The sequence below is a fragment of the Eretmochelys imbricata genome, chromosome 20, assembly GCF_965152235.1.
Source record: "Eretmochelys imbricata isolate rEreImb1 chromosome 20, rEreImb1.hap1, whole genome shotgun sequence".
NCBI lineage: Eukaryota > Metazoa > Chordata > Testudines > Cheloniidae > Eretmochelys > Eretmochelys imbricata.
Window position 1 is genome coordinate 16,828,416 of NC_135591.1, and position 19,179 is coordinate 16,847,594.

Below are 19,179 nucleotides of genomic sequence, written 5' to 3' on the forward strand. Positions count from 1 at the left end.
TATCTGGCTGGCTGGTGAGTCTTGCCCACATGCTCAGGGTTTAGCTGATCACCATATTTGGGGTCGGGAAGGAATTGGCAGAGGCCCTGGAGGTTTTTTGCCTTCCCCTGCAGCATGGGGCAAGGGTCACTTGCTGGAGGATTCTCTGCACCTTGAAGTCTTTAAACCACAATTTGAGGACTTCAATAGCTCAGACATAGTTGAGAGGTTTATTGCAGGAGTGGGTGGGTGAGATTCCGTGGTCTGCGTTGTGCAGGAGGTCAGACTAGATGGTCATAATGGTCCCTTCTGACCTTAAAGTCTGAGTCCCAAGCTCCAAAAGAGTGGGAACCCTTCCTGTGTGGAGGGGCAGGCAGTTGACATCCACTGCTGCGGAATTTAACTTTGTGTTTTAAGTTAAACTCGTGCTTAAGCCTGTAAGTCTTTCCCAATGCAGCACTGCCTTCCTGAACCTGCAGGCAGCTCTGTTGCGCTTCTGTTGCTCATCTTTCTACCTAACCATGGGGACCTGTATGGGCTCTAGTCAGTTTCATGGCTGCTCTGTCTATGGGCACTCATGAAAGTGACCAGCACTGACTGTTTTGTGCCCCTTGGCAAGGCTGAGCAGGAGGAGGATGCCAGGGCTGGAGCTATTCATGGGGTGGGGGGGGAGGTAGGGGGAAGTCCCTCTAAGATTGGGGGAGGGGATAAGACACCCCACTGTTAAGGGGCCTGATGGAGGAGAGCCCCCTCTTCCTGGTGCTTGGAATGCTTCAGAGGCTACTAGCCAGAGGTGGCCAGGGAAGATGGGATCAATGGACAAAGCGTGGGGATGGGCCTTTCCCATCAGGTCTGGGGAGGTCAGGGCTTCTAACCTGGTGTGCTACCGGGGGGGGGCTGATCTTTCAGCTCTGCCCCTGGCTAGTAGAGATTTCCCTCCCTGGAGGTGGGGGAGGCAAAGCTTTAGTTGGAGGTGCTGCAGAGTGGGGCGGAACTGGTCCCTCTCCGATTAACGTCTGTCTCTTTCAGTCCTAGCTCGGAGGCAGAGGAGGATTTGGCTGTTCTCCATCACCTTGGAGGGGGCAGACGGCCTGCCCAGCACCTGGGTGGCACAAGATGGATGGCAAAGCTACTGCCAATGGGCCCCCCCCGCCCCAGACCAATGGCACGGCAACTGCTGGGAAAGGGGCGGCAGCAGCTGGCCAGCCTGCAGCAAAACCCAAGCCTGCCAAGAACGCTGTGAGATCAGCCCCCGTCTCTGGAGCTAGGCGGCCTGCGACCACCCACGCCCATCCCCCCGCGGCCCCGGGTGGCGGCTCCAAGCCGCTCAGCAATGGGGTGCCCCCGAGGGCCGAAGCCTCGCAGAGGAAGCCACCGGCAGCAGCATCAGCACCCAAAGCTGGTGCTGCCGTTGCCAAGCCCACTCCGGCCAAAGCGGTGGCCAGGAAGCCGGCGGGCGAGAGTGGGGCAAAGCCTTCAGAGAAGGCTGGGCCGGGCAAGGCCGGGCAGCTGAAGGCCGTGAGGAAGACGCCGGTCCCAGCTGTGGCCTTGGGTATGTTCCTCGCCTTCCTGCCAACACCAGGCCCGTCTGGGCGGGTGGTAGGGTTGCCAACCCTCCAGGATTGTCCTGGAGTCTTGAGTAATTGAAGATTGTCATGTGATGAAACCTCCAGGAATACGTCCAACCCAAATTGGCAACCCTAGTGGGTGGCACCAGGCTGGGATCACTGGGCCCTACAGATGCCTTAGGGCCTGTTCCTCAGCCCCTTGTCCTACGCCAGGGCGGTTCAGTCCTGATCTGGGGAAGGCTCAGTGCAGAAAGTCCCCTGTGGGCTGATAGAAGGCTGTAAGGAGACTGGGGGGAGGAAGGCTGGAAGGGGGGGCTCTCACTATGGCTCTATAATAAAGGGGGGAGGGGTGTGCTGGGCTGTGATCAGAACCCCCCAAATAAAACTGCTGGCAGGGCTCTGACAGACTGGGGTCAGGGGTTGGTGTTGCTGATAAGGGAGTCACGTTGTGGCATCCTGTCCCACTGCAGGGGCAGGGCAATGCCATGCTATGGCATGATAGGTAAAGCGCTTAGCGGGGGAGGGTCCCCTTAGTCTCACACCCTCCCACACACACCGTGGCCTGGCTTGGGGGAGTGGGATAGAACCCCTGGTTTCCCCTGCACTAGTGATAGCCAGGGTGGTTGAGAGGCCCCTGTTTGCAGCGAGTGTGGCAGATCATAGTCCCCATTCCTAGCGGGCCAGGTGCCCGTCCTCCCACTGCCATGGGGTTCGGCCCCTCTGCCAGAGGGGCCAAAGCTAAATCCCGTTCCACGGAGGGTGGAACAACTGCACTGATGGGGACAGCGCCAGCTTCCTCTCCTGTGTGCCCTGACTTCTTGGATCCCAGAGCTGGGAATAGAACCCAGGAGTCCCGTTGCCCTGGCACTAACCTACCTGCCCAGAGCTTTGGGCAGCCCCTCCAGCTTCTTACTCTAGACTTCAGGGCTAAACTCCAGAGCTGTCGGCCTGTGCTCTCTGCACCCGCGTCCACCCCTGTGGAACTGGAACGCAGCCTGTGCTCTCCGTGAAACACCCCCCCCCGCACCCCCCCACTCCATGTCCATTGATATTGGAACAGCAGCCTCATCAGTAACCTCAGATCTCCGGGCGCTGAAGCTGTGTCTGTCTCTCTCTCTCCCTGTTTCTAGTCCCAAAGTCGGCCTCAGTGAAGCCTGAGAAACCGGAATCTGCTAACCCTTCCAGGTATGGTATGAAGTTGCCTGCTGGCTGCTCTTGATACTATGGGGACAGATGTGGGAGGGGCTGGGTAAAAAGCCTGCCCTAGGATACCAGCAAGGGGGCACATGGTGGTGCTAGGAAGGCTGGCATTTGATGGGGTCTGGATGAGATTTCCATGTGGGATGGCTCCTGATCAGGCAAGGCCCTGCCCTTGGGACCCCCAGCCCACCTGGAGCAGCAGGCAGAGACAAATGCCATGAGCCACGTGCAGGGTGTGTGTGCTACCTGATCTAATGTGATCAGACGCAATCACGCGAATAACAGCATGAGAAGGGCTGGTAGCAGGAGTCCCTGATCTAGGGGAACTTCCAGAGGAAAACCGTCCCAGATCAGAGGCAGCACTTGGGAGAGCATGAGATGAGACGGAAACAGACTCTGTGTTCGAAACCTTTCAGAATTTTCTCTCTCATTAGTGTGTGGTGGGATGTTCACTGGCAGTATGTTGTTCAGCCACTAGATGTCCCTGAGCTGCATAGCATTCCAGTCAGGGAGTGGTCCCTGGTAAACAACAGAGACAGAAGTGGGACATGAGTTAAGTGGAGGCTTGTCTGTGGTTCAGTAAATGCTTCCTGTTACAGATGGACTGTGGTTCTGCATATCATGAGACAGAAATATCCCAAAGGGGGGAGGAGACTTCTGGTGGTAGACGGCTCTTTAATCTAGCAGCCGAAGTCCAAATGAGATCAATGAAGTTGAAGCCGGCCAAATTCAGATTAGAAATAGGGTGAATTTTTAGCCCTGAGAATGCTGTGGGGGATTCTCCATCCCTCTAAATTGAGCCTGGATGTCTTTCTACAAGAGATGCATTGGCTCAGACAGATGTGAACCTGCCTGATGCACAAAGCCCCAGGTGGCTTGTCTGGCCTATGTTTGTTGGAGTGTATGGGAACAAGGCAGCGTCCCCTTTGGACTGCTGGCCCCCGTGTTTTGAGAGCAGTCAGAACCTGTCCGAGCAGCAGGCCGTAGGTGACTAGGCCTGGCTTGTTTTGTGCATAGTTGGGAAATAGGCTTATCTGGGACCCAACGGTGGCTTTTTTCCTGTTATGTAACAAACCAAAGAGATGACAAGAAATAGCTACTGCTATTCTTCCTGGAAGGCTAGAGGAGACCCCTGGGCTCATGTCCTGCACAACACAGGAGTCCCATGACTCGGGAGCTGTGGCTGAACTAGGGAGTGGCCTTAAAAACAAAAACAAACAAAACCATCCAGGCTTGATTATTCTTAAAGACATACAGTGATGGCGAAACCACCACACCCCTTGGGAAGCTGTACCAATGGTTCATCACCCTCTCTTAAAGTCCATTCACCCATTCTGGCCTAGTGGGTGGCGGGAAAGCCATAGACATGATGTAACTTGATTTTTAGTGAGGCTTTTGTCACAGTCCCAAGTGATCCTCTCTCATAAGCAAACTAGGGAAAGGTGGGTGCGCAACTGGTCGTACTCGTAGTTGTTCCAGTGCTGTGATGTCCTGCAGGGGTCAGTCTTGGGTCTGGTACTAGTCAGTATTTTCATTCACGATTTGGATCATGGGGCGGAGGGTAAGTTTATAAATGTGCACATGACACCAAACGGGGGGTTGCAGGCACTTTGGAGGAGAGGATGAGAGTCCGAAATGACTGTGACAAATTGGAGGATTGGTCTGAATTCAACAAGATGACATTCAGTAAAGGCACATGCAAAGTACTTCATTTAGGAAGGAAAAATCAAATGCTCGTCTACAAAATGGAGAATAACTGGTTAGGTGGTCATCCTGCTGTAAAGGATCTGGGGCTTATAGAGGACAAGTCAACAATGTTGCAAAAAAGGCTAATGCCATTCTGGTGTGTACTAACAGGAGCGTCGTATGTAACTGTCCAGCTCTGCTCGGCACTGGGGAGGCCTCAGCTGGAGTCCTGTATCCAGTTCTGGGCGTCGCACTTTAGGGAAGATGTAGACAAATTAGAGTCCAGAGAAGAGCAACACAAATGATCAAAGGGTTAGAAAACCTGACCTGTGCAGAAAAGCGAAAAACCTGGACATGTTTAGTCTGAGAAAAGAAAACTGGGGGGGGAGGAACCAGACAATGGTCTTCAAATACATGAAGGGCTGTTAGAGAGAGGACTGGGATCAATTGTTCTCCATGTCCACTGAAGGTAGGATGAGAAGTAATGGGCTTAAGCTGCAGCAAGGGAGATTTAGGTTAGATATTAGGAAAAACTTAACTACGCTGAACAATTAGATTAAAGATCTGGAACAGGCTTCCAAAAGAGGTTTGTAGAATCCCCGTCACTGGAGGGTTTTAAGAACAGGTTGGACAAACAGCTGTCAGGGATGGTCTAGGTGTACTTGGTCCTGCCCCAGTGTTGGGGGGCTGGACTTGATGACCTCTTGAGCTCCCTTCCAGCCCTGTTCTTCTGGGGGAAGTGGACTTTTGTCTTCAATTAGATGGCTTAAAAAAAAAAAAGTATAGCTAAAAGGCAAATCCAACTCTCACCAGCACACCTTTACTGAATGCCTCAAGGTAATGGGGAAAGCTTGAGCCAACACTGTGCCCAGTTCCCGGCTCCCATGTGGACTGGCCTGTTTGAATTCTGGGAAGGGTGGGGGCTAGGCCCACCCAAAACTAACCCCCACCCCATCAGCCGAGGACTTGGGACAACACATGTGAAAACAAGGATGTGGGGGCGAGGGGGGGGTGTGTGTCAAAATGAGGGCACCTGACAGGGATTCTGAGCAGAGAACCCTGGCCACCTGCTGCTCAGAGGAACTCTGCCTGGAGACAGGATACCAGTGGGGCTGGAAATAGGCCCCACAGTTGCAGTGCACCTCCCTGTCCAGCTTCCTCCTGGGCTGATTCAGGGGCATCTTGGTCAGCCCCAGAAAGAGGTTGATGAGGGGGTCTCACAACTTCATGGGGCTAGGGATGGGGGTCAGGGCAGGGGGAAGCGCCGTGAGACTCTCAATGAGAGGTTCTGGACTGCCATGCACACCAGATGCTGTTCTAGTTTGGCAGCCCTCTTGCTTTGGTGCAAAGGACCACAGGTAGGGCACTTAAGCTGGGATTAAAGCGGAGATGTGACTGAGGTGAGTCTCCCTCATCCATTGCCATTAGAGCTGGCTGTTTAATTCCACTCTCCTGAGATAAGTCAAGCTTGTCAGTTTCACTTGAGCGGCTAGTCAGTTTCACTCCCCCAGTGTGTTAGTGGGGTTAGAGGGCTCTCAGCACCCCACCAGGCAGGTTAGCGGGAAACTCTGCTTTGAATGGGACTTCAAATGTTCTTCCCGTTTTCTCTCTCAAAACCCTGATCCCAGCACTGGGGGGAGGCCAGGGCTCTGGCTCACCGGGGAGGCCCGGCAAGCTGCCCTTCAGTGTGGATATGGTGGGGCTAATCGGCTGTGATTCGGAAGGGGTTTTACTGTAACCCCAAGACTGATGGATTCAGCACTTGTGTTCAGAGGCGCTGCAGCAGCAATGCGCCCTGCCTGCCGAGGGCGCTTGCAGCTGGGAGACAAAGGGGGTGTTGGAGGGGCACCAGTCAGAGCTCTCCAGAGGGTGAGCCTCTACTTGCAAGAACGTGGCAAGAACGTGGCCCTAAGCTCCTGGGCTGGCAAAGGGCCTGGATGGCTTGGATTTGTTTGGTAGGTGGCCAAGTGCCTCTCGGTGCAGAAAGAAAAGGCCGGCCCAGTGACTAGAACTCTGGGATAACAGGCCAGGCCAATAGAGGGCGCTGTGAGCTGCTGCAGCACCCTGGGAAAGCCGCTGGGTCCCACTAAAAAGCTGGGGACTTGAGACACTGGGTTCAGTTCCCAGCACCACCACAGCCTCCCTGTGTGAGATCGAGCAAACCACTTTGTCTCCTTTGCCTCAGTTTCCCCTCCTGGGTACATTGGAGTAACAGCAGTAAAGATGGTGAGGTGCGCAGATGATACAGTGACCCCTGCTCGAGCTAGTCAGGGAGCAAGGAGTCCCCCAGTCAGGGTTGGGAACATCCATCTCAGACCACTGCAGACTGGTACTAGGCAGCCCCTTTGTGGCGCAGCAGTGCGTGCACTGGGGGAGCTTGCTCTGGCATCCCCTGGGCTGTACCACTTGGTCCCTCTGGTGGACAGGGCACAGGACTGGCTCTTAGGCGACCTGGGTTCTATTCCTAGCTCTGCCATTGGCCTGCTGGGTGACCTTGGGCAGGTCACTGCCCTGCCCCGTGCCTCAGTTTCCCCATATGTAGAGTGGGGAGAACAGGGCTTTGAGCTCTGCATGGGAGAAGCGTAGAGAACATCCAGGTATTCAGGGTGTGACACGGACCCATCTCTGTTGACTGCATGAGACAAACACCTGCTGGCTTCTCTCTCCCTTCACCCCTCTCTGTTCTGGTTTCAGACCCCCTGCTCCAGGGACGGAGTACACCAGAGCCCTGGCCAGTAACAAACCAGCCATGGCCAAACCTAAGCAGATGGCGCCACCTGGTGGCCAGGCCTCAGCAGTACCACAGCAGCAGAAGAACACGGCCGCCTCCGCAAAGAAAGGTACACACGCCTCGCGACTAAGCATTGGTAGGCGGCTTAGATCTGACACCAGCAAGCTACGGTGACTCCACCGCGCGGGCAGCCGGGGCGTCTGAGACCCAGGGTCTGCTTGGATCCCTTGGGAAGGGTGCCTGGGGGCAAAGGGCGAGGGTGTATTCGTAGGCTGCTGCCTGCTTGGGACGCCGGGCTGCCCCTGACCCTGGGCAGGAGCGGGGGTGGCCCTTCCTCCGCAGCAACGGGCAGCGGGCTGCTGCCGCTCGCTCGCCCAGCGGTGGGATGTCCAAGGAACGATCTCCACCCCCCAAACCCCCCCACTATGTTACCCCAGTGCCCCGACGTGCTGCTCAGGGCTCAGCTCCTCTGAGAGTCTCTCCCTGACCCACCATGCTGGGGGGCACGGGGACCCCAGCCAGCATGGAGCCGATCCCAGGGCTCAGCTCCCCGCCCTGGGCATTAGGGATGCAGCTGGAGTGCACTGCACTACGGATGTTCTCTCATTTCCTAAGGGAGCGCATGAGTTGGAGCAGCCCCGTGGCTGCTCCCAGTGACTCTGTGGGCAGGGCCATCATTAGGACTACCACCAAGGTGGCTTAAAGCCTGCTCTATCCTTGCCCCATGGAGTGAGGTGGTACTTGGGCCACTTTCGTGGGACCCAGTGGCTTTCCCAGGGTGCTGCAGCAGCTCACAGTGCCCTCTGTTGGCCTGGTCTGTTACCCCAGAAGGCACTTCCAATTGGCTATAAATCTGCAGCCTGGCCCTGAGACCTGGCTTCTTTCTTGTCCCTTACAGACCTCGTCAGAGCTGCCCCCATCTCCAGGGCCCGGCTAGCTGGCTCAAACCCTGCTCTCGACAAGATTGCTGGCCAGGTCAAAACTGCCAAAGCCAAGCTCCCGGTGGAGCCCAAGGCCAAGAGCCACCCAGTCCCTGCCGCTCCCAAGGGCCTGGAGAAGCCAGGGCCTCCGGGGCCGAAGACCTCTCCCAAGGCAGGGGGCAGCCGTCCTGCCACCCCACAGAGAGCGGTGGCCTCCACCCCGAAGAGGCTGATTGCTGGGAGCCCTGGCAAGAAGCCCCCTAAGAAAGAGGCTAGCTACAACCTGGAGCCAGTGCCCGTGCCCAGGAAAAAGCTGCTTTCCTCAGGGCAAGGAGAGGCCAAGGAAGCTGCTGCCAATGTCCTTGTGGCCTCTCCTGATGCCCCGCCTGGCACGGAAAGGGCAGCCCCTGAGGGCGGCGTGAGGCCTCTGGATGAGCAAGGATTAACGCCAGAGGTGGGCCCGCTCCTGCCCAAGCCGGTCCCTGCAGACAAGGATGCTCTGCTCCCAGCACCTCCAGCCTATAGCTCACGGGAGCAAACACCCGTCAGGGACCTGGAAGGGGTGGTTGGAGGTGGAGCACCCCAGGAAGGAGGAGGCTCATCTGGCCCAGAGATGGTGGCAGCTGAGCCTCTGTCCCACCAAGAGAGCTGTCCTGGAGACCAGCAGCTGACTGGTCTCTCCCCACCACAAGGGGTTGGCTCTCCTCCCAGGGAGATGCTGCCCACAGCAGGCACCTGGGGGCCAAAGCCAGTGGGCACAGAGCTCCCTGATGAGATGCTCACACCCCAGGCAGAGCAGAGCCTGGTGGACACCCCAGCTATGCTTCTAGACCCCTGTGAGACTGGCCTAGCAGCCGCGGGGGAACCATTGCCCTGCCAGGAAGCCCTGATGCCTGCTGAGCACCTGGACTTGTGGTCGGAAGGCAAAGGAAGAGCGGTTCAGGACATGACCTACCTGGCCCCAGCCCAGCTGGATTCCTCCTGCCCAGCCGGGGCCTCCCAGATGCTGCCCCTCAGTGAAGAGATCCCTCGGGGTGGCACAGGGAGATGGCAATCTCCATCCATGTCACCGAAGCACCCGGCAGAGCCAGGGGGGGAGTGGGAGGAAGAGACGCCGGCACAGCCAGAGGCAGAGTGGTCAATGCACGAGATGGACTCATTGCCTCGGGTTGGCCTGGAGGGGGTCTCCCCGGAAGATGTGGCAGAGCCAGGAGCCGTGGAGCTGAGAGGGGAGCAGAACGAGGGGAGTCTCTCTCTGACCCTGCCAGGGCATGGACAGGAGACCCAGGATGCTCTTCCCCTGGAGAGAGGAACACAGGGCGCTCGCAGGGGCTCTGGAAAGATGGAGGATCTGGATGCTGAAGGAATGACTAGTACAGAGGCAGTGGATGCTTCCCAGGGAATAGAGGGGCTCAGCGGAGAGCCTGTCCGTGCAGGGCATGAGCCAGGGGAGGCGGCTGCTCCTCCCACAGAACAGCTCCCTGAGGACAGCAAGGGCCCTGAAGACCAACCCAGTCTTGCTTCTCCTCCTGGCATGTCCCTCTCTGGTGCTGGAGGGTCTCTCCCTGCTGAGCTGGCCGGAGTCACCTTGAGAAGTCCTGAGGAAGCCGAGCTGGGATACGACCACCTAGGTTCTCCTGGAGACGTTGCCAAGGTGGGGTCTGCAGAAGGGGAGCCCTTACTGAAGGGTGGGGCTGATGTGCTGGAGGACCCAGAGCCACATGCCCAACGGGGGTCACCGCTGTGCCCCGAGGTGACCATGCACAAGCCTCAGAGCCTGCCCCTGAAGAGCCTGGAGCTGCCCCAGGAGCCAGCCCAACGCCCCCTGCACCCGGGGCAGCTGTGGTCCAGTAGCGCCGAGTCGGAGGGGCCGCCCAAGAGCCGCTCCTCCAAGTCCAGCACGCTGAGTGGCCCCGACCTGGCCGGCAAGAGCAGCAGTGAGACGAGCACCCCGGAGGAGCTGCGGGAGTACGACAGCAGCTCTGGTGTGGAGTCGAAGTCGGACGAGAAGCCAGAACAGACCTTCCCTCGCAGCCCCCTGGAGGACCTGCCGGGGGAGCAGGACCTGGGGATCCACATGGACAAGGGGGACGATGAGGCAGAGACCCTCCCAGCAGACGAGCTCCTAGGTGACCTGCCCACAGTGTCCTCTGAGGAGGAGGGCGAGCTGGACGGAGACCTCCTGAAGGAACCTGATTTCCCTGCCATGGGCAAGCCCCTGGTGTGCCGGGCGGCCTCCCCGCCCCGCAAGCCGTCCCTGGAGGAGTCGGAGCTGGGCTCGGGTGATGCTGGCACGGGGACGCCGGCCTCCACCAACTCGGCCACCTCCTTCGATGCTGCCTTCCACCTTCCCTCCACCGACAGCTGCGGGAAGAGCCCCGGCCTCTCCTCCCTGGAGAGCGAAGAGCACTCGACCGAGAACACCAGAGACCAGATCCCCAAGGGCGCCGAGCCGGCCAGCCTCCCCGAGACAGAAGAGCACAGCAAAATCTCCCTCCCCAGGGACTGGGGCTGCCAGCTGGAACGCCCCCTGCAGATGGGCCTGGCGGACGAGGAGGAACCGGCCTCCCAGCCCTATGGCACTGCTCCCCGTGGCCCGGCGGCAGGTAACGTATAGAGGAGCCTGCCATGTGTGGCCAAGTGCCATCGCCGAGGTACCTTAAAGCTTAACTCAGTCATGTGCAATAGTACCCCCTGCTGAAGGGAATCTCCCCCACCCCGCCCCATCAGTGTTCCCCCTCTTCCTCTCCCGGTGTTTATCTCCCACCTAGCCAGAAGGGTCTGACATTGCTGTACAGTCCCTCGTTCATAGCCTACATTATTCTGTGTCTAGATCAGGCTTTCCCCCCAGGATCATGGGCACCTAGGGGGAAGACATCTGTATTTTAATGTTCTTCCCTTTCTGGGTGGAGGATTGGGGGCCAAACTTTTTAGCCTTTCAGTACGTTGAATAAAGAGTCACTTATCTGGATCTGACCTCCTGGCCTGTTCTTTGTATTTTTGTGCAGGACTCTTACCTTAGCTTGGGCTGGGGAGGGGAGATTAGAGGGAGCGGGGGCGGGGGGGGTGATTGGCAGCAGCAAGCAGAGCCAAGTAGGTTTGGGGTGGGGGCTAGGAAGCAGCCATCTATCATGGCTGATGTCTAACTGCTTGGTTTGTAGCCTAGCAGTAGACTAGAACGTCTGGCCTTAGCCATAGACGTTCTGTTGCCATGAGTTCTCCAGGAGATAGTTTGGCCACCACATGGAAGTTCTTCATGGGGCTGAGAGCGTCTCAAGCCTTCCCTGGACCACCATGTGGTGGGCAGACTCTTCTAGACCCCACCAGCCCTCATCTCCTGGATGTTTTGGTCCAAGGGAACTTTCCTGAGTCCACAGACCATAGTTTTGAGAACTAGAGCACCTGATGCTTGGACAGATCTAGCCGAAAAACCAGGCCCCTGCCATGACCCGAGGCCTAGTTCTATGGGCAGCTTCAGTGATGCGGTCGTCATGGAGACGCTAGATAACTTTAACAGCCGAAGGATGCTGTGCCTAGGTTGGTCCCAGCGCATTGTGCTTAAATGGAAGCTTCGTGGCTGGTAGGAGATGGACCTAATCTAGGCATCTCCCACCAGACTCTGTCCTCCTTGGTGCTAAACCCCGGGTCCCTAGCTGCAGTACAGGACCCAGACATGCAGTTAATGTTGCGTCCATCAGCCAACTCACTGCAGCAGGAGTAGCTCCACCCAGCAAAGACCATCTCGGGGGGGGAAGCAGTGATGGCGCCACTAGCCTTCTCCTTAGCTGCTCTGCTTAGGATACTGCCCCCAAGACCTTGTCTCCCTCCTGGGCAGCTGCTGGCAGCCTGGGTATCGCTGCCATGGAGGCATCCCGAAGATCTGGCCATAGGCGGGGAAGTAGGAGCCAGTTCCTAGTTGAAGCCGCTTTGGGCATCTTGCCTGGGTGGGGTGGTGTCGAATGGGCTAACCCTGGATGTTGCCTGGACTCTCCTCCCTGCCTGTCTGTGTGTGCCTATGGCAGTCTGTCCTGTTGGTGCCCCCTGTCTGTCCTTCGTCCGTCTTGACACCCCTCCCCATGGGCTGTTGTCTCCAACCCGTGCTCCTGTGCCCTGTTGTAGGTGAGAGTGGGGCTGGCCTGGGGCCCTTCTCCTGGGGGCCCTGCCCCCCTGAAATCCTCTCCACCATCTACGAGGTGGAAGGAGGCGCAGAGACCCCTGGGCAGGTGCCGGAAGAGGAGGATGGGAGCTGCCAGCTCCTGCCCGCTGACCCCCGTGACAAGGCCCCCCTGCACCTGGGAAGCCTCCAAGCAACTGTCATGCAGCAGCTGATCAGCCGGACTCTGCTCTTCTCCACCACTGGGGAGATGCCAGTGGGGGGCAGAGGGGCCCCTGTCATGAGTGAGGTGGAGCTCGGCAAGTGGACAGACCTGCTGTCACCATTGGATGAGTCTCGGGCCAGCATCACCTCAGTCACCAGCTTCTCCCCCGAGGACGTCTCGTCTCCCCAGGGCGACTGGACGGTGGTGGAGGTGGAGACCTTCCACTGACTTCCCCCACCCACACTGGCTTCACCCCCTCTTCCCCACACCTCCTCTAGTTGAAGACTCTGCCTGTTGTGGCTTAAATCCCTGCTGTGACCTGCTCTTCTCCTTCCCTTGGCTTTTCTGGGGGATCATGCATGGTGGGTTGGCCAGTGCCTCTGATCCAGCCACGCAGAACTTTCCTTCTACCTCTTGGCCCACAGTGGAGCAAGTGGCTTCCCAAGTAACCAGACGGAGGCGGCCACTGGAAGAACTTGCACTGGGATGAGACGTAGCTGCTTCCCCCGAGTCCTTGACTTCGGTTTCAAATGTCTGAATTCTGATCTTGTCCCCTCTTCCCCAGCTCCATGGAGCTCCCAGAGCCTGCAGGTGAAGGGTTAACAGCAGGATGGGCAAAACTCTCTTTTGCAAGCCCCTTCCTAAGGTGGGGTGAGCCCATAAGAGCCCCTGCCTGCCACATACCTCCTGAGTCTGGTCCCTTAAGAGACCCTTTTAGTTCGTTAGCCCTGGTGGCCTCCATAAGGGATCTAAAATCTACAGGTTCTTCGGCAGAGGCTGGAAGAGGGGTTGGCAGTTCCCAGCCAGTTCTCAAACAGCCAAGCCCATCTCTTCACCTCCTTCCCACCCGCTGCTAGAAGAGGCCTCATTCCTTCAGGAGAACAGTGCCAACCGCCCATGGTGTAGCTGGAAGAATCGAAGCCATGGCGGCGGTGGAGCTTTCCTTGCCCAGGGGCTCTTCCCCCTCGAAGACATCGAAGAGTTGGGGTGGGTCAGCTGGGTCCATGATCTGTCTAGCCTGTGGCAGGATGGGGGGAGGAAGAATGACATGGCCTTAAAGCTGGAACTAACTCTTCAATGAATGTTCTCTAATTCTCTTCCCCCCCACCACCAAGCTCTTGGAGCTGGGCTCATGGACCGGGGCTGGGGGGCTGTGCTGCATGCATGGGGGTAGTTTGACATGATTTGCTTGCTGCATTGGAAGAGAGCAGAGGCGTTGGCTGACGTTCCTGCTGTTGCATTGTGGGGGTGTGGAGTTGTTGTGTTTGCTTTTTGCTGCTGTGGGTGTAGCCTTTATGCACAGATCTGCTCTCTGACTGCCGCTGCCCAGCCAAAACTCCAGTAGCTGAAAGAGCCCTGGTGGTGGATGGGTGGGGGGTGGATTGAAGGCTTGGATCCTCAGGTCGGGCCTGGGTGCAGGGGGTTGGGGAGGGTCATGGGCAGAGTGGGGTGGAGAGGCTTGGAGGAGGGCTGGGAATTCCTCTCCTGCAGGGGCCAAGCCTCTGGCAAGGGGGTGTGTTTTGTGGCAGCCCTGCATCCTAGCAGTCCCTAGCTGCTCGCCCCTTGTGTCTATGGGCAGGCTGGCTTACAAGAAGCCTCTGCCTAGATCCAGCCTCCTGACTACTGGTGGCAGAGAGGAAGGCCCCATGGTGCCATCTCCACCATAACAGCTCAGCCCTGCTTCCCTCTACTGTGCTGCTCGGCTCCAGGGGAGGCGCTGGGCTGGATGCTGTGGCGGGGGACCTCTCTGGTGCTCTTCAGCACAGCAAGGGTCTCTTCTCCATGCCCACGGAGGTCCTCAGGTAAGCCATGGATGGCACCAAACTCTGCTCATCTTCCATAAAGTTCCACGGGGAAGCTCCTCGCTGGAGGAACCCCAAGGCTGCTGGCTGACTTCCGCCCATGGAGAGGTGGCAGCAGGCTTCTTGCCATGGCCTAGCCACGGCTCACTACTGAAGTTTAGAGGAGCCAGATGTCAAGCCAGCCATGCAACTCTATACAGCCTCCTGCCCCTCAGCCAGCTGGACTTGGCCATCTTCAAGGGATAGGCCTGTGTTCTCCAACACTTGGATCTCAAAGGGGAAAGCATGGGCCGAAGACGAGCCCAGCTCTTCAGCCATTCCCAGTCAATGGGCGTCCGTGCGGTTAGGCTGCGTCTTGCGGAGAGGGACGTGGTTCTTCAGCCTACCGCCCCTAGAGCCACAGCCTGCTAATGTGTGTAACGGTGTTGTCGTGAACTGTAGGGAACCTAGCTGTAGTGGAGCAAGTGGCCTTTTTGATGAAGTGTGTGTCCTGCTGGTTTCATTTTAACATGACAAACTGTGAACAGGAAACTCATTTAAACAACAGCTGTGGCTTTTTTTTTAAGAGACTCTTTAGGTTTTTAATAAAGATGAATTAAATGCTCTGGTGTTGGGCTCTTCCTTCGTGACCTAGGATGGAGTGGGAGGGAGAGTGGAAAAGGGGATCTCTGTGCCACCGGTTGGCAATATCTGAGTTTTAAACCTTGGTTCACCAAGTCCAATAACCCCAACAGGCCCCAATTGAGAGGGAAGCCCATAGGGATGGCCTAAATGTGCAGCACCCAGCCCCATCTCAAAGCTTACACCCTAAGAAGGGTGGGAGGAGAAACTGAGGCACAGAGAGGGGGAAAAGACTGGCTGAAGCTTGCATGAGAAGGCAGTGACCTGACTAGCAGGCTCTATTACCTCTCTGCTTCCAGAGCTCTTGAACCCATGCTCTGAGCAGGGGGGGAGGATGAATGGGCTGTATGCACCATTGCAGCTTCTCTGAGAAGGTAGCAGGCTCCAGCCAGGTCACTGTCTTCACCAGAGGCCAGTAGTAGCTATGGTTGATGATTTTACATGATTGAGGTGAAAACAGGAGCCATGCTTGAGCCAAGAACTGCCTCCTACTCACAGGTGCCTAAGGAAGGTGTGGTGATGGGATTATCCCCCTCCTTGGGAACCATCTTACAGCATATTATTGAAAGGTTGGGCCTGAACTCAACTACAGGAAGTTGAGACTTTGCAAACAAGCAGCAGCCTTTAGTAATAACTGGCTCGTAGTCTCCATCAAATAATCCTCTTTGTCCAAGTGCTATCTTGAGGGAGGGAAGGCCTGAGGCTTGGGCTGGGCATATGGAAAATGCTTTTTGTGATCACTCTTAGTCCTCTGGCCTTTCAAGCACCAGCCCCTTGCTGTTTTCCCAGGACAGCATCAGTGGTCTAGGCCAATACACAGTCCCATTGCCTCAGTGTGGTCCTCCTATGCCCTGGTGAAGTGACATCACCCCTGGCCTGATGGTATCCAAGCATGTATCACAACCTCTGCAAGGTGCTATTGTTTCCCACTTTACTGACACATGAGGGTCTTAAGCTGCAGCTGTCAGCCCAATGGTCCATCTCGCCCATTAGCCACTGCTGGAGACTGAGCCTCAGGGAGCATGTACAGAGCAGGGCAAGGTGATTTGACATTGGTTTTGGCTGCTGGCAGTCAGAGGTTTAACATCCATGCAAGCAGAGGGTTACATCCCTGGCCAAGAGCCAGTGCTGGCCCTGTTCTCCATGAACTAATCTAGTTCTTCTTTAACTCAGTTATACTTTGGGCTATCACCCTGGCAATAAGTTCCACAGGGTAATTGTATGGAAAAAAGACTTCACAGAACTGGAACAGACCTCAATTGGGCATCTAGTCCAGGCCCCTGCATCCAAAGCAGGACTAAGTAATAACTCTACCATCCCTGACTGTCGAACTGCTTCTTAAAATCCTTCAATGATGGAGATTCCACAACTCCCCATCGCAATTTATTCTGGAACTTAACCACCCTGACAGTTAGGAAGATCTTCCTACTGTCCAACCTAAACCACCCTCACTGCAATTTAAGCCCATTGTTTCTTGTCCTATCCTCAGCAGTTAAGAACAATTCTTCAGCCGCCTCTTTGTTACAACCTTTTATGTACATAAACTATTATGTTCCCACCCCCCTCAGTCTTCTCTTCTCCAGACTAAACAAACCCAGTGTTTTCAATCTTCCCGCATAGGTCACGTTTTCTAGACCTTTAATCATTTTTGTTGCTGTTCTCTAGACTTTCTCCAATTTGTCCACATCTTTCCTGAAAGGTGGTGCCCAGAACTGGACACATGACTCCAGTTGAGGCCTAATCAGCACAGAAGAATTCTTGTTTTGTTTACAGCACACCTGCTAATACATCCCACGATGTTGGCTTTCTTTGATCCCTTGCCCAAGAACTCCTTCTGAGACCATTATTTTACATTCCTTGTCTTTGTATTAAACCTGCTTCTTATTAATCTCATCAGCTGACCCCTCCCCCCACACTTTGTTACTTCTCCTTTTCCACAATACAACTCTTCTGCCAGTCATGATTTTAGACCTCTATCATACCCCCTCCTTACCCATCTAAGCCCAAATTGCTTTAGTCTCCCCTTGGGTAGAAGCCATTCCCAACCCCTGATCATCCTTGTTGCCCTTCTGTGAACCTTTCCCAGGTTCCCTAGATCCTTTTGAGATGGGGCAGTTAGAACTGCACACAGTTCTCAAGGGGCTGGGGGGATGCCCATGGGTTTATAGCATAGGCTTGTGGGATTTTCTGTCCTTGTCCTACTAGGTCCTAACAACCTTTCTGACCACTGCTGCAGTGAGCGGATGTTTTCAGAGAACTGTCCACACTGATGCTAAGCTTTCTCTCAAGCTAGCTCAGAAGCTAAATACACCTGCACTAGCTGGGCTGCTGCAACTCACCCAGGGCCACACCCCCTGGCAGCTGAGCTGCAGCAACCTGACCTCCCACCCCATAGCCTTAGACTTCTGCTCTAACCCCCTGCATCCCTGGAGTCCCACTCTGCTGCATGGGAAGCCCCTGGGTTTGTAGAATTACACTAGAGCAGGGCTGCTGCTCTGTAGGTTGGGGATGACCCCTTAATTCCCAATCAAAGAATCTCCTAACCCTCCTTGGTTACAGTGAATACAATATAGCCACAACCCCACCCTAGACTTTAGGGAGGAGACGGAGGGACGGTGGCCCTAAGCAAAGTCTTTCAAAGCTGTCATAAAATTTTCAACCTTTGATGCTTCCCAAACCTGCACTGGCTCTTCCACTTCCCCCCATCCCCAAGAGCAGAGATGATCTCCCATCTCTTTCTTGTTGCACAGGCTGTTTGGGTGGCCCACAGCTGGCGTGGGGATTTAATCAACAGGGCCTTAAAGAGGCAGCAGAGGGGGGTGGGGGAGGGGAGGGTCTGGTTTCAGAAAGTATGAGCATCCCCTCACTGAGTAAGGCCCCAGAAGCATCTTAAGATGGGCACTTAAAAAAAAAAGGGGGGGGGGCAGCACAAGCCTTGCCAAAGCAGTTAAAGATCTCCAAGTCTTTTCCCAGGGACAAAGCGCTAGACAGGGCATCAGAGCTGGATTCTAGTCCCACTTCTACAGGGTGACCTGTCCTGATGCTGTCCTGGGACTCTGCAGGGTCCCATCCTTGCTCTGTGCCTCAGTGTCCCCAGCTATAAAGTAGGGATATTGTAAAGGGTGCTAGGGGAGAGCTAAGGATTATTGTTTCCTAGCGGATATTGCTGGATAAATTGGATGGCCAGAGGGATTTAGGCAGCTAGCTCCCTTTGAAATCAACAGGAAGTCATTGCTATCAAGGGGAGCTAGGCACCTGTGAGGATCTGGGCCTAGATCCCTTCTGCTGCTTTCTTGCTCTTTTAAGTCCCCTCCCACTAGTCCTGTCCTCCTCCTCCTCCTCCTCCATGGAACCAGGGTCAACAAGCTCTGACTTGGATGTTTACAGAATTGTAATTCTCCTTTGGCAGAGATATTATGCCTCATTTCAATCACTCTCCCCCAGAGCCCAGAATGAGATCCACCAGGTCCTTCCACCTTCCTCAGCAGTAGCTGGTGGGCGCTCCCACCACAGGGATACGGGGTTTGGTGGAGCAGGGGGGCACATGCCCTGGCCTGGCGATTTCTATGTTCCCACCAGCAGGCAGCTGCCATGGGGGGCAGCTGAAGAGGCACAACCTTCCCCCCTCTTCACCGGGGAGAGAGAATCACCTGGCCACCACCTCCACCAGGGGACAGCCCCAGCTCAGCAGATAGAGGCTGCTGTGCTCAGCAGCCACCATTGCTCCATGGCCCCTCTTCCCACAGCCACAGGGATCAACTCTGCCCTGCTCCGCCTGCCCTTTGGGCTAGGGAGAGCCCAGAGGAATCAGACACGCAAGGGGGCCTGTGGAGAGCAGGGTTCAATTCCCAGCTCTGCTAGATTCCACCTGGGACCTTGGGACAGTCACTGTAACGCACTGGGCCTCAGTTTCCCCACCCATACAATGGGAGGAATGATCCTGCCTTTGTCTATTGGGGCCAGCACTGATTGGATGGAGCAGCACCCCCTGTTGAGCTCCCGCCCTGCTCCCTGCAACAAGGCACCCCCTGGTGTGACAATGGGGCCAACACTGACTGCTAAGGGAGAGTGCCCCCTACTGAGCCCCCAGCAACAAGAGGAGAGAGCCCCTCCAACAATCAGGCACTGGTTGGGGAAGTCAAAGTAGCCCTCAGGGGTATGGGGAGAGGAAGGGCCCTGGCCCCAAGGGGTTTCCCAGTCCACTTCCTCTGCCCCCCACGAGCAAAGCCAGGTGAGTTGAGATTCAAACCCTTTTCCCCCAAGCTCTTACCTGGGACGGGGTCAGCACAAGAGGAAATACCTCCATCCTCTGGGTACTGGGCTAACAGGAAGCCAGCATTCCTTCCTTAACAA

At 56.2% G+C, this 19,179-nt stretch overlaps 1 protein-coding gene across 1 annotated transcript; it reads left to right on the top strand.

The window, feature by feature from the left end:
- Positions 1–1,095: 1,095 nt before the first annotated feature.
- On the top strand, positions 1,096–12,631 carry LOC144277660 (uncharacterized). The gene is made up of 5 exons (XM_077838593.1): positions 1,096–1,531; positions 2,678–2,732; positions 7,128–7,273; positions 8,063–10,690; positions 12,204–12,631. Exons 1-5 carry the CDS (start codon positions 1,096–1,098, stop codon positions 12,629–12,631), a joined length of 3,693 nt encoding a protein of 1,230 aa, XP_077694719.1.
- The last annotated feature ends 6,548 nt before the right edge of the window (positions 12,632–19,179 follow it).